General features: G+C 40.8%; 1 protein-coding gene across 7 annotated transcripts in view; it reads right to left on the minus strand.

Moving 5' to 3' along the window:
• Positions 1–3,744: 3,744 nt before the first annotated feature.
• Positions 3,745–14,756, minus strand: part of CCDC62 (coiled-coil domain containing 62) — a 41,034-nt gene continuing 30,022 nt past the window's right edge. For all 7 annotated transcript variants that reach the window (XM_035016902.1, XM_035016903.1, XM_035016901.1 and 4 more), the window contains 2 exons: positions 5,807–5,898; positions 3,745–4,562 (listed from right to left, as the gene is read on the minus strand). In XM_035016902.1, the coding sequence (XP_034872793.1) occupies positions 5,854–5,898 (45 nt within the window). In that variant the 3' untranslated portion in view covers positions 3,745–4,562; positions 5,807–5,853. The remainder of the gene's footprint in view (positions 4,563–5,806; positions 5,899–14,756) is intronic.

Below are 14,756 nucleotides of genomic sequence, written 5' to 3' on the forward strand. Positions count from 1 at the left end.
ATCACAACTAGACTTTTTTTTTTCCTTTTTTAGTCTTAATTTATGTGTGAAAATGCATACAAGTAAGCCGTCCGCTTTGTGCATCTCCAACGTAACAGCAGCTGTCATCAACGCGGGGCTGTGGGATGAATCTTCGGAGGCTGCAGGCTCCGTACGCGGACACCTTGCCAGAGCCGAGGAACTGCAAGGGGAGGAGGACAGGTAGGGCCGGGACACTGCGGACAGATCTGAACACAACATAGCGCTGGACCATCAAAGTGCATGGAAGAGACGCCACAGGAGGTCGTGGGAGTCTTTAAAAAACGTTATTGTTGGGCGCCTGGGTGGCTCAGTTGGTTAAGCGACTGCCTTCGGCTCAGGTCATGATCCTGGAGTCCCGGGATCGAGTCCTGCATCGGGCTCCCTGCTCGGCAGGGAGTCTGCTTCTCCCTCTGACCCTCCCCCCTCTCATGTGCTCTCTCTCATTCTCTCTGTCTCAAATAAATAAATTAAAAAAAAAAATCTTAAAAAAAAAAAACGTTATTGTTGGTTTGCTTTTTAAATTATCCATCACAAGACTGAAGTAAAAAAAAAAAATATATATATATATATGTATATATCTCACAGTTCTCCCGTGTATGCTATCAAATGGTTATTTTGTTTCTGCTGTCCTCAGTTTTCCTCTCAGAATATAGGTGTGAAATCACCCAATACAGGTACTAAAGACTCCCCTTGAAGAGGGAGAGCGATGCCTACATACCCCTGACGGTGGTCTCCCTTTCTGTAACTTCATGCATTAATCTCTGCCCGCTCCCAAACTGACACTGGATACTTGAAAAGCTGTATTTGACAAGGCTCTCTTCCGACTCCACCAAAAAGAAATTAACCATGTTTTATCTAATTTCCAATCCCTGAAAGGTCTCTTTACCTGAATAACAATGACTAATATTTATTGGTTACTATTTGCCAGGCGCTGAGCTAAATCCTTCACGTGTACTATTTCATTTTTAATCCCCAGCACCCCAGTCAACAGCTGTGGTCAAATAAAGACCACAGTAAAGGGGCTTGCTGGCTCCAGACCAGCTGTTTCTCAGACTCCTTTTTCCACATCGAACAAAAGCAAGTTATCCTGTGAACTTCATACTTAACACAGCATCTTCTTTCAAACCAGGCAACGACCCCTCTGGGTCGAGAACATCTGCCACAGTGACTTAACATTAGCAACCACCTACCGCTCTTTTTAATAATAGTTGGTTACTGGGGTCCAGAGAGCACTAAAATATCTCTAATGAATTATAATGCATCTGCTTGTATGTAAGCTTTTGAGCCCGTGGAGGGCAAGGACCACATCATCTTACTTCCTTTTCTAACCTCAGTGCTTAGAGTGCCTGGCACATTAGCAATGTTCAGTAAATGTGTGTGAAATGCAGGGTTGAGAAAGTGAGCAAATAATGCCCCATAATTTGGTATACTTCAACATATGGCCTAGTTTTATAAAACGAGCAGCGTGGGTCACAAGGGCATGAGCTTCCCCACTCTGAATTTGTCGAGGTTCATCTCTGGTAGCATCTTCGGGCAGGAGACCTGGTTCTAAGTACTGGCTCTGTCACTGGTCGGCTGAGATTCTCCATGTCATCAGAATTAGGGTGCCATTTTGGTGTATCTCCAGGGCTGTTTTCATGCTTCCTGCAGGCTACTACAAAGGCAAAGGATTTGGGTTACGAAGACCTCATTTCAAGGAAAGCCCAAGAAAGACAAACAGTAGGGTTTACATCATTGGGCTTACTGAAATGATGGGGCTGCAATCCCCACACTGCCTCACTGACACGTGTGTATGATCTGGCCCCAACCTCTCAGTCCAGCTTCATCTTGCGCCATCCTAGTCCATCAGGTCTGAAAATGCATCATGCTCCTTTCCACCTCAGGGCCTTTGCGTATGCTGTTACCATTGTGAGGAGTGCTCTTCCGCTTCCTGTTTGCTGGTTAGCATCTACTTATCTTTCAGCTCTTAGTTCAGGGAAGCCTTCCCTGAAGCCTCCGCCTTTGACCTATGCCCCTGATGTATGTTGTCACAGTAGCTCCAAGCTTTATTTCATAGCACTTACCAGTTTTTCATGAACTATTTGTGATTATTTAACTAAGGTCTGTCTCCTTCACTGTAAACAAGGATTCAGTCTGCTTTGCTCACTCTTGTGTCTCCAGTGGCCAGCAAAGCAGTATTTACCATGTGCTCAAATTATTTTTTTTGTTAGGTGTCCTAAGTATGCATTTGGCTGAGAACCCAGAAATCATCCTTTATTATAGGACTGATTAATGTGCCCTCCTCATTTGATAAACTCCTCTCAAAGACCACTCTGGGTTTTTTGTTGTTGTTGTTGTTTCCCTATTTATTCATTTATTTTTTTTGATGTAGTGTTCCATGATTGTTTGCATATAACACCACTCTGGTTTTTAACCTACCTTGTCTATTGTGGTCCTGATTAATGTGTCTGGTTTCTTCGTCTAAACCAACCTCACCCCACTGAGCCTCTCAATACCACGCTTTTCTACTATAACTTTTTAGGTAAAACTGTTGTTAGTGTTTACGTATTATCTTGATTCAGAATTTCTTCCTTTGGGGGTATTTCTATTTCACTTTAGAAGATCTGTCCACAGGGGGAGACTGGGTGGCTCAGATGGTTAAGCATCTGCCTTTGGCTTGGGTCATGATCCCAGGGTCCTGGGATCAAGCCCCACATTGGGTTCCTGGCTCAGCGGGGAGCCTGCTTCTCCCTCTCCCTCTGCCTCTCTCCCTGCTCATGCTCTCTCTCTCTCTCTCTGTGTCTCAAATGAATAAATAAAATCTTTAAAAAAAAAAAAAAAGATCTGTCCACAAATTCTAAAATTACACTAGTCTCTTCTGATGGCTGAGATAATTTCTGGCAGGCGAATTACAGTACTATTCCTCTCAAGATGGAAGAATGCCGATGACAAAATATAAATGTTCAGTTTTATCTCGCCAACTCTTTCAAACAGACCGAGGGCTGACTCTCCATAACAGAAACTGCTCACGTATTTAAATAACTTAGGCTGAGATGCATAAGTTGGTAATAATATTAAGATTCCCCACTTTTTAGTTATATGTGCTATAATTCACAATAACGTGGTGGGGTAAGATGGGTACTGTAGATACGGTAATCCTATGAGCTCAAATACATTTAGCCACAAAATAATTTTTGACGTTTTTCATTCTTTAGTTCCCTGAAATTTTCCTACTTCTTAGCATCTCATCAATGTTCTCCTTCTCTTTTCACTGGGCAAGCTGACATGTAGCCACGAACCTAGCATAAAGAGGAGAAATTTTCGTATTTTGTTTCTCAGACTGGAAATGAGCCTCTCCAGGGACATTTTAGGTTTCCAACAGCTCAGAATCAACTGTACCTTTCTCAGACTTCCTCTACACAAACCAGCCGTGCCTGAGGGAGAAAGCAAGCATTTATAAGGAACACGGCCAAACCTCACCCAATTTCTCTTTTCAGCACCCTAATTAAAAAGGCTAAATGGGGTGGCTCCTCCACTCTCAGGAAAATCATCTCTGAAGTAGCACTGAAACCTTTCAACAAAGGGGTATTTATACAGCACAACAGAACCTTGATATCTGCAATGCTTAAAAAAAATACATTCCCATTCCCGAGGAAATTAACTTGCCAGGTTCGGTTTCAAGGGACTAACCTTCCTTATTTTGCTCCTATACAGTAAAAAGAAACCCAAGAAAATTATTTTTTGCTTTATTATTAAAAATATTTTTTATTGAATGAAGCTGATCAATTCTTTTAGAAGGGACAGAAATGCACATAGTATATTCTTTAAAAAATTAAATTACAAGTTAAAAGGGAAGTGTTCTGGTTTTTAATGATAAAAAAATGCATATAAAACTTGATCTTCCAGCAAGCTTTTGTTTGTGTAAGTAGATGGGACTTACTACAGACCCAGATGAGATGGGGCTCTGTTCAGCTTTGGGACAGAAGGACCTCAATTGTCAGTTAACTGAGGAGATACTTTCCGGTTAAAAATATTTTGTATCATATCATTTTATGTCTATTTTACACAGCAAAGTTCAGGGCTAAAGCCACAAAGAAGAGACTACTACTTCTCATATATCTGCAGCTGACTCTTGAGAAGCAGTTGGTTATAATTTAAATGTATGCACAGGTTTTTAAACAATCAGATAGTTAAAAACAGCATTTTACATGCAGGGATTCTCTATTGGATGTCCACACTTTTAAGGAGCTTCTCTAGTATTTAACTGTAGTCTGCATCTTTATAGAGAAGTCCTTTTCTCTCTGAGCATAATTCCGAGTTTGTATATAGATAATACACAGTAAGGTCTAATTTCTTACACATTAAAAAAAAATTTCTCCAACATGAAAATGGTCAGCTTGAGAACAAACAAAATATAGACGTTGAAAAATTAACTTTCAGTTTCTGCTTCCCTTTGGTATTAAATGTTGCTTACAAAGGATTACAATCCCCTTTTTGTTTTCAAGGTTAAATATTAGGTATTGATGTCTGCCTCCTGCCTTCCAAAGATGAGAAATCAGCTTCTGCAGGAAGGAAACACAGAATTAATAAAACCAAGGCAAAGAGAGCATTGGGTGGTGTGCTCTTTAAGTTCCCAGCCTCTAAAAAATTAACTATACATCCTGATTTTTATCTACATAAGGTCATGCAAAATACCATAAATATGAAAACTTCTCAGCAAAGAGATAGAAAGAACAGGAGAGAGGAAGAGGGCTACCTACACTTACTGCTTTCACAGTGTTCTTGAGATGCTCTCTGCTTACAGTGAAAGCATCTGAAATGATTATACTTTTTAACTTACCAAACTGGATTCTGAAGAAACTTTGCATTTGAAATGCAGGTTTGATAGAAGGAAACAAAAATCAAGAAAGTGCTTACTACATCAATGAACCTTTTTTTTTTTTTTAAAGATTTTATAGTTAAGTAATGCTTACACCCAACGTGGGGCTTGAACTCACAACCCTGAGACCAAGAGTCACATGCTCCATGGACTGAGCCAGCCAGGTGCCCCAGTCAATGAGACTTTTTATAAAACTTAAAACCCCATGAAAAGACTTCTTTCCAGCCAAATGAAATGGTGAAGTGTTAATTTTAAGAGAGACAGAGGTGGGAGGGAGGGGCAGGGAGAGGGAGAGAGAGAATCCTAATTAGGCTCCATGCCCAGCGCAGTGCCCGACCTAGGGCTCGATCTCACAACCCTGAGATCATGACCTGAGCCGAAATCAAGAGTCAACGTTTAACCAACTGAGCCACCCAGGCGCCCTTGAAATGTTAATTTAGATTCTGATTTTGAAAGCTGTCTGTAGGGGCGCCTGGGTGGCTCAGTCAGTTAAGTGTCTGCCTTCGGCTCAGGTCATGATCTCAGGGTCCTGGAATCAAGCCCCACATCAGGCTCCCTGCTCGGTGGGAAGCCTGTTTCTCCCTCTCCCTCTGCTGCTCCCCATGCTTGTGATCTCTCCAGCATGCTCTCTCTCTCTGTCAAATAAATAAATAAAATATTAAACAACAAAAAAAAGCAAGCTATCTGTATTTACTTCCTTGTGTTTAAAATTCTAGGCATTGAGATCAAGAACTTTTTGATCTGCATTTCTCAAATAATTGACATTTTACTGATTAAATTTAGAAGGTATGTATAAATAGGTCAAATAAGAGAAAGGATTACAGGTCAAACAAATGCATGGCCTTGACTCTACATTATCAATGTTCCCAAGTTACTTATTAAATATCAAGGGAGATAGAAGGGGAGATACACACAAAGGTGACTTACCTATGACCACAATGAACAGTGAAGCTGACTTTTGTTTTCTTCAGTTACTAAGAAAGGCAGTTTTGAGCTGACTCTTCTGAGACTTCTAAGTTCTACAAAACAACTTCAAAATTAGTACCCAGGAGAGAAAAACTGGACAATACTTAAGACAATACACAAATATAGCAGAAATGCCTTTAAAACTTAAGGAATTAATGAAATACAAAGAAGTAATTTCATACAACTACCATCCATCCAGCAAAGAGGTACTGATTTCCTATTCGTGTGTGGGGCCCTTTTGGGTCTAACTGCCTAGTAAGAAGGCTCTGTTTGCTTTACCACGTATGTCATCTCTTCAACTACGGCAATCAGCTAATGCCCAAATATAACTGGCTCTTTGTCAGCCTTAATATGGACTATGTCGTGAACCCTTAATGAAGACAGTGATCATCAATAGGAATGAACAACTGTGTCACTGTTAATAAAGTCCCTACTAAGGGCTGATTAGCATTGTTAGTTGTTTCAGGAGATATTTTTTAAAAAGAAGAAGAAAAAAAAAAGGAAAGAGGAGAATGATACCTGGAAAGACATGGGTAGACGCAGGTGGTGAACTTCAGCTTGCAGGGTAAACCCACCTCCTCAGCCTCTTCCTCTTTCCCCGTGGGGCCTGCATTTGAGCTAGGCTAGGGTTATTCTCTGGGCTTTCACTCATGCTGCTTCCTCTCTGCTCAAACAGCCTTCCTATGTATTTTATAACCCGATGTATTTTATTTTATTCATTTAGAAACATTATTCTAATGGGAGAAGATATTTGCAAATGACCTAGTGGATAAAGGGCTAGTATCCAGAATCTATAAAGAACTCAACAAAATCAACATCCCCAAAATAAATAATCCAGTTAAGAAATGGGCAGGACACATAAACACACATTTCTCCAAAGAAGACATACAAATGGCTAACAAACACATGGAAAAATGCTCAGCATCACTCATTATCAGGGAAATACAAATCAAAACCATGATGAGATAGCACCTCACCCCTGTCAGAATGGCTAAAATTAACAAGTCAGGAAACAACAGGTGTTGGTGAGGATGTGAAGAAAGCGGGGCCTTTTGCACTGTTGGTGGGAATGCAAACTGGTGTAGCTGCTCTGGAAAACAGTATGGAGATTCCTCAAAAAGTGAAAAATAGAGCTACCCTACAACCCAGCAATTTCATTAGTAGGTATTTATCCAAAGGATACAAAAATGCTGATTCGAAAGGGTTCATGCAACCCATGTTTATAGCAGCACTATCCACAATAGCCAAATTATGGAAAGAGCCCAAATGTCCATTGACTGATGAACAGATAAAGAAGATGTGGTGTATATATGTACAATGGAATATTACTCAGCCATCAAAAAGAATGAAATCTTGCCATCTGCAACAATATAGATGGAACTAGAGTGTATTATGCTAAGCGAACTAAGTCAGAGAAAGACAAATACCATACGGTTTCACTCGTATGTGGAATTTAAGAAACAAAACAGATGAACATAGGGTAAGGGGAGGAAAATTAAAATAAGATAAAAACAGAGAGGGAGACAAACCATAAGAGACTCTTAACTATAGAGAACTGACGGTTGCTGGAGGGGAGGAGGGTGGGGGGATGGGCTAAATGGGTGATGGGCATTAAGGAGGGCACTTGCTGGGATGAGCACTGGATGATATATGTAAGTGATGAATCACTAAATTCTAGTCCTGAAACCAACACTACATTATATGTTAACTAACTTAATTTAAAAAAAGAATACATATCAAAACAAACAAATATTACTCTAAAAGGGATCTATAGGGTTTATCAGCCTGCGATAAAAAAAAGCTAAGAACCCTGGCAGACAACACCAACAGTCTCAAAAAAGCAATGAGGATGTCCTGTCCCATGTACTTGTCAAAAGTCCAAATTCAGATTCCAGCTGAATCTCTCCCCATTCCCACCCCTCAAGTAAGTAGGAAGCCTGCTGTGGGGGAAGGTGACGTGGTCAGCTGTGCAGTGTTTTACTCTTTCTTTCCTTTTTTCTCTTTTTTTAAATTACTGGGGCTCTTTTTAAATGGTTACTACACTGACAGAAAATAAAGATAACATGTTCTTACTCCCATCCCCTTTTGTACATGTGAAGAATACCACAGAAACCTTTCAGTATCTCGCTTCTATTCACTTAATAATACATCCCAGAAGTATTTCCACATCCAAGATCTTCCTTATTCTGGTTAATGGCTCTGTAATATTCCATCGTGTAGACATACCATCACGACTCCCCCAGTTCTTTTTTGCTGGAGACCTGGATGGTTTCCGAACTTTTGCTATTACAAAGCAGTCCTGCAGTGAAAAACTTGTACCCGGGCCCCTTTGTACACACGTGGGTGTCCTCGTAAGAGAGATTCCCAGAGTGACACTGGTATGTCAAAGGGTCAGTTCCGCAATTTTTAGGCAACAGTACCAAGTTCCCTGGCAGAAGGTCTGAATCACTTTGTGCTCCCCCAGCGATGTCTAAGAGTGCACTGCAGAAAAAGGCTTTGAAATTAAGACCCTTGTTCTCAGCACCAGATGGCAAAAAATGGTCAAGCAGACAGGACGCTCAGAATCTTATCCTGCTTCCATATTGCAAAAATTAAGGATTTTTAACCAATTATTTGCTTTCTCCTGTAACTAGCTATACCCAGTTCATAGGACCAGACGAAGCGAGTTGTAAAGTACTTTGCCAAGTAGATTTGTTTTGTTTTAAAGATTTTGTTTATTTATTTGAGAGAGAGAGAGACAGCGAGAGAGGCAACACAAGCAGGGGGAGTGGGAGAGGGAGAAGAAGCAGGCTTCCTGCTGAGCAGAGAGCTCGATGCGGGGCTCGATCCCAGGGCCCTGGGATCATGACCTGAGCCGAAGACAGACGCTTAACGACTGAGCCACCCAGGCTCCCCTCTTTGTTTTTTTAAAAGATTTTATTTATTTGAGAGAGAGAACGTACGAGCACAAGCAGGGGAGGGGCAGAGAGAGAGGGAGAAGCAGACTCCTCATTGGGCAGGGAGCCTGACTCAGGGCTCCATCCCAGAACCGTGGGATCATGACCTGAGCTGAAGGCAGACAGACACTTAACCAACTGAGCCACCCTGGCACCTCTAGATTTGTTCATTGTTTTTACAACATTTCCAGAATTAGTTAATAATCTTCTAGAAAATTTATTACATCTGAAGCCAATATTTTTTCCAACTAATTCCAAATGATCATCCAATTCTGGCTATGGGATGTTAAGTAAGAGATTTAATCACTTTTCCTTACCAATAAGATGAAAGGTTGAGATTACGTACCTCTTCTGGGTCTTTCTAGCCCAAAAATTCTCTTAAACCAATTTTTCATCAACATCAATAGTTTTAGCATGTTTTCAGTCTACAGCTGAGGTTACTGTTTTGTTTTTTTCCTATCATGTCCATTCTAGGTATTTACTGAGCAATCTCCGTAGCAGATACTGTCTGTGCTACAATGGGAATGCCAAGATGAATAAGAGGGGCTCCTGAAGGTGCTCACAGAGAAGAGGAAGCCGAGCATGTAATCTGTCATGCACTGTGACCTGCATGTTCACGGAGACACATGCACAGACACAGATACATGTAACCGGGCCACGAGGACAGAAGTGAAGGAGCTCTCGATTTTATCTCAGATAGGAATTTAACATAAAGTCCTACAGAAGAGGTTAAGAGCCTGAGGCCATAAGAATGAGTAGGAGTCTGTCAGGCAGATCATACTGAAGGACGGTCAGTTCTGTTATAACAGTTGTTTGGGAAAATATGAAGATGTTCCGACATAGCCGATATATTAGGGAACAATTTGGGCATAATGTGAAGTTTGCATTTATTCACGTGCAACTTTGTCCACGAGAAACACTAGGTAAACTATACCCAGCTGGACTGAGCCACGGCATGCAGGAATACATACATCCACATGCACCCCTCAAACATCCGCTGGCCCCCCAGCTTCCCCGGTGTGTTATAAGCCACACCCACCCACATTTGCTGCTACAACTTCCCAGCAGATTACCTTCCTGCCACTTCCCAGTGAATCACAAGCTGCCATCTCCCTGACACCCAATTCGACGTGCAAACTTCAGGTCTCTTTCCAGATAAAGTGCCATATTTATTGCAATATTTATGTATTTCTTAACCACCCAACAGGTATAAAAACTCCTACCATTTTGATTACATTCCTGTCCTTTTTAATAAAAATGTATCATTGGCAAAGTGAGTGTTATGCTCCTAACCCCATTTTTCCTGTAAGCTGTACAGTTTTGCACTGTGTGGACATATTTAGGAATCCATAAGTTGTATTACAGAAGTAATGTGGTTATCAAAATATTAAACAAGGCTGTGATATAATAATATGCACCCTTTTTTAAGTTTTAAGTAATCTCTACACCCCATGAGGGGCTCGAACTCACGACCCCAAGATCAAGAGTTGCACACTCCACCGACTCAGCTAACCATGTGCCCCTTGCACTTTTTTTTTTTAAAGATTTTATTTAGGGGCGCCTGGGTGGCTCAGTTGGTTAAGCAGCTGCCTTCGGCTCGGGTCATGATCCTGGAGTCCCGGGATCGAGTCCCGCATCGGGCTCCCTGCTCGGCGGGGAGTCTGCTTCTCCCTCTGACCCTCCTCCCTCTCATGCTCTCTATATCTCATTCTCTCTGTCTCAAATAAATGAAAAAAATCTTTAAAAAAAAAAATTAGTTAAAAAAAAAAGATTTTATTTATTTGAGAGAGAGATAGCATGAGCAAGGAGGAGAGGGAGAAGCAGGCTCCCTGCTGAGCAGGGAGCCGACATGGGACTCAATCCCAGAACCCTGGGATCATGACCTGAGCCGAAGGCAGACAGAATCTTAATAGACTGAGCCATCCAGATGCCCCTGTACCCTTCTTTTTTTTTTTTTTTAAGATTTTATTTATTTATTTGAGAGACAGAGAGAGAGCATGAGATGGGGGAGTGGCAGAGGGAGAAGCAGACTCCGCACAGAGCAGGGAGCCCGACACGGAGCTCGATCCCAGGACCCTGAGATCATGACCCAAGCGTAAGACAGACGCTTTAATCAACTGAGCCACCCAGGTGCCTCTGTACTCTTCTTTATTAAAGCATTAAATAATAAGATCTAGCAGCAGGTCTACTATTCTATAATTCTGAGGTAGTGCTGAGTTATAAAGGATATTTCAAGATATCTGCAGTAACTGTAATGTGATATGAAACCATCTATGATCTCTACTAGGGACAAAGTCACAGGCTTTACATACTACTGTGGCTTGTTTCCTATATTCATAATTAAAGGAAATGCTAAATTTCAATTAGAGGTTAGTTAAAATAAGCTTATGTGTGATTTCTATTCCCAAAGTTTATGGATCCCCCAAATTCTATTCAACAAACTGATTAAAAATCTCTGCCCAAAAAATCCATAGAGGAAAAAAAAGTAGATTAACAGTTGCCAGGGGCTAGGGGAGAGGGAATGGGGAATGACTGCTAAAAGGTACAGGGCTTCTTCTGGGATGATGAAAATGTTCTAAAATTGGATTAGGGTGACGGTTACACAACTCTGTAAATATACTAAACTACTGGATTGTACACTTCACATGGAAGAACATTGTTATGTACATTATATCTCAATAAAGCTGTTTAAAATAAAAACCCTTATGAATACTTAAAAACATTTTCTGCACCAAAGTAAATAAATTGCTTCACTAATGCTTTAAAGAGTTTGTCAAGAAAAAAAAAAATCTTCCCAGAAAGCACCACAAAGTCCATCAGGGTTTCCACTTTGAAAAGCTCGTATGGCATACATGGTATATATACTTTCAAAAATCACTATTTTGGGGGCCCATTATTCAAAGGTAATCTTTGAAACTATATTGAAGCTCAAGGCAATGAGCGTGTTGATTCTAAAATGGTTAATGTTCTTGGGGCGCCTGGCTGCCTCAGTTGGTGGAGTGTGCAACTCTTGATCTCGGGAGTTGTAAGTTCGAGACCCACGTTGGGTGTAGAGATTACTTAAAAATAAAATCTTCAAAAAAAAAAATAAATAAAACGGTTAATGTTGTAGTTTCAGATCATCTGTGTCACATGGAAACAGTGCCATGGAACTCTGAATCTAATAAAATACCAATATGATGGAGAGCCAAGCAAGCAATACCCCCACCAGAGAGCATTTCATCCAACAAGACAAGAATGTCCACTCTCACTTTTCTATTCAGCATTGATATGGAGGTCTTAGCCAGAGCAGTAAGGTAAGAAAAAGACATAACCTAAAGATTAGAAAAAGAAATTCTTTATTTATAAATGACATGACTGTCTATGTAGAAAATCCTAAGAATCTACAGAAAACCTACCAGAATAGGTGAATTTAGTTAAGAACAATTTACAAAAGTCAACTGTAGTCCTTCATACCATCAACAGACAATTAGAAAGTGAAATTTAGGGCGCCTGGGTGTCTCAGTCGTTAAGCGTCTGCCTTCGGCTCAGGTCATGATCCCAGGGTCCTGGGATCAAGTCCCGCATCGGGCTCCCTGCTCGGCAGGGGGTCTGCTTCTCCCTCTCCCATTCCCCCTGCTTGTGTTCCTGCTCTCGCTGTTTCTCTCTCTGTCAAATAAATAAATAAAATCTTAAAAAAAAAAAAAAAGTGAAATTTAAAGTATCATGTATAATAGCATCAATAAACAAAATAATAGGAATAAAATTAACGAAAGATATACAAGACACCTATGAAAACTACAAAATATGGTTAAGAGAAATGAAGAAAGACCTAAATAAATGGAGATATATACTCTGTTCACAAATGTCAATTCTTGAGCACGTGGGTGGCTCAGTCGGTTAAGTGTCTACCCTCGGCTCAGATCATGATCCCAGGGTCCTGGGATCGAGCCCCGCATCAGGCTCCCTGCTCAGCGGGGAGTCTGCCTCTTCCTCTGCCGCTCCCCCTGCTTGTGCTCTCTGTCTCTTAAATAAATAAATAAAACCTTAAAAAAAAAAAAGTCAATTCTTCCCAAAGTTATCTATAAATTCAATGAAATCAGAATATCAGAGTGTATTTTTATAAAAATTGACAGGTTGGTTCTAAAACTGCTATGGACCTCAAAATATCTAGGAGAGACAAAGCAATTTTGCAAAAAAGAACAAAGTAGAGCATGTATACTACTTGATTTCAAGACTTTCTACAGAGTTACATAATCAGTACAATGTGGTCTAAGGAGAACAACCAGATCAATAGAACTGATCAGAGAGTCCAAAAATAGACCCTTGTACATACAACCAACTGATTTTCAACAAAGTCACCAAAAGTAATTCAATGAGAAAGGACAGTCTTTTCAACAAATGGTGCTAGAACTGGATATCTATGTGAAGAAAAATGAACCTGATCCTTACTTCATACCTCCTGCAAAAATTAAACTGAGATAGGGGCGCCTGGGTGGCTCAGTCGCTAAGCGTCTGCCTTAGGCTCAGGTCATGATCCCAGGGTCCTGGGATCAAGCCCCGCATGGGGCTCCCTGCTCGGCGGGAAGCCTGCTTCTCCCTCTCCCACTCCCCCTGCTTGTGTTCCCTCTCTCGCTGTGTCTCTCTCTGTCAAATAAATAAATAAAATCTTAAAAAAAAAAAAAATTAAACTGAGATAAACCATAAACCTAAACAGAAATTTAAAACTTTCAGGAGGAGAAAATATTCACACCCTTGGGGCAGATTTCTCAGGATACAAAGAGCACCATTTGAAAAAAATTGATAAACTGGACTTCATCAAAGTTTTACCTTTCTGCTCTTCAGAAGACACTTAAGAAAATAAAAAGGCAAACCACAAACTGGGAGAAAATATTCATGATATATCTGACAAAATACAAGGCCGTGTGTGCAGACTATGTTAAGAACTCTTACAATTCAATAGCAAAGGAAACAATTCAAACTTAAAATGGGTAGAAGGCTTGAACAGACACCTCACGAGAGAAGATACCTGAAGAGCCAATGAGGATGTGAAAAGATGCACATCATCAGGTTATCAGGAAAATACAACTGAAGCAGGAACCAGATGCCACTTCACATTTACTAGGACGGCTAACTAAAATCAAGCTGACAAAACCAAGTGTTGGCAAGGATGCAGAGACCCTGGAACTTGCACACACTGCTGGCAGGGACGTAAAACCACCTTGAAAAACAGTATGGTGGCTTATTAAAAAGTTAAACATATGACTGTCCTATAACTAGTGATTCTACTTCTAGGTATTTGCCTTAGAGCAATAAAAACATGTCCATTTAAAAAAGGCTTATATAGGGTGGCTCAGGCAGTTAAGCGGCTGCCTTCGGCTCAGGTCATGATCTCAGGGTCCTGGGATGGAGCCCCACACTGAGCTCCCTGCTCTGCGGGGAGTCTGCTTCTTCCTCTCCCTCTGCCCCTCCCCCCACCCCGCTTTTGCTCGCTCTCTCTCAAATAAATAAAATCTTTAAAAAAAAAGGCTTATAGGGCGCCTGGGTGGCTCAGTTGGTTAAACGACTGCCTTCAGCTGAGGTCATGATCCTGGAGTCCCGGGATTGAGTCCCGCACTGGGCTCCCTGCTCAGCGGGGAGTCTGCTTCTCCCTCTGACCCTCCCCCCCTCATGCTCTCTCTATCGCATTCTCTCTCTCAAAGAAATAAATAAAATCTTTAAAATAAATAAATAAATAAATAGATAGATAGATAGATAAATAAATAAATAAATAAAAAGGCTTATATAAAAATGTTCATAGCAACTTTATTTGTAATAACCCCAAACTGGAAACAACCCAAATGTCCCATCAACAGGTGAATAGACAAACTGTGGTCTATTCATACAACAGAATACTAATCAGCAATAAAAAGGAGTGAGGTACCAACATATACGACGACATGGAGGAATCTCAAAATAATTCTACTGAAAGAAGCCAGACAAAGACTACATACTGT

This window comes from Mirounga leonina, unplaced genomic scaffold (genome assembly GCF_011800145.1).
Source record: "Mirounga leonina isolate KUSES-001 unplaced genomic scaffold, KU_Mleo_1.0 Mir_171, whole genome shotgun sequence".
Classification (NCBI taxonomy): Eukaryota; Metazoa; Chordata; class Mammalia; order Carnivora; family Phocidae; genus Mirounga; species Mirounga leonina.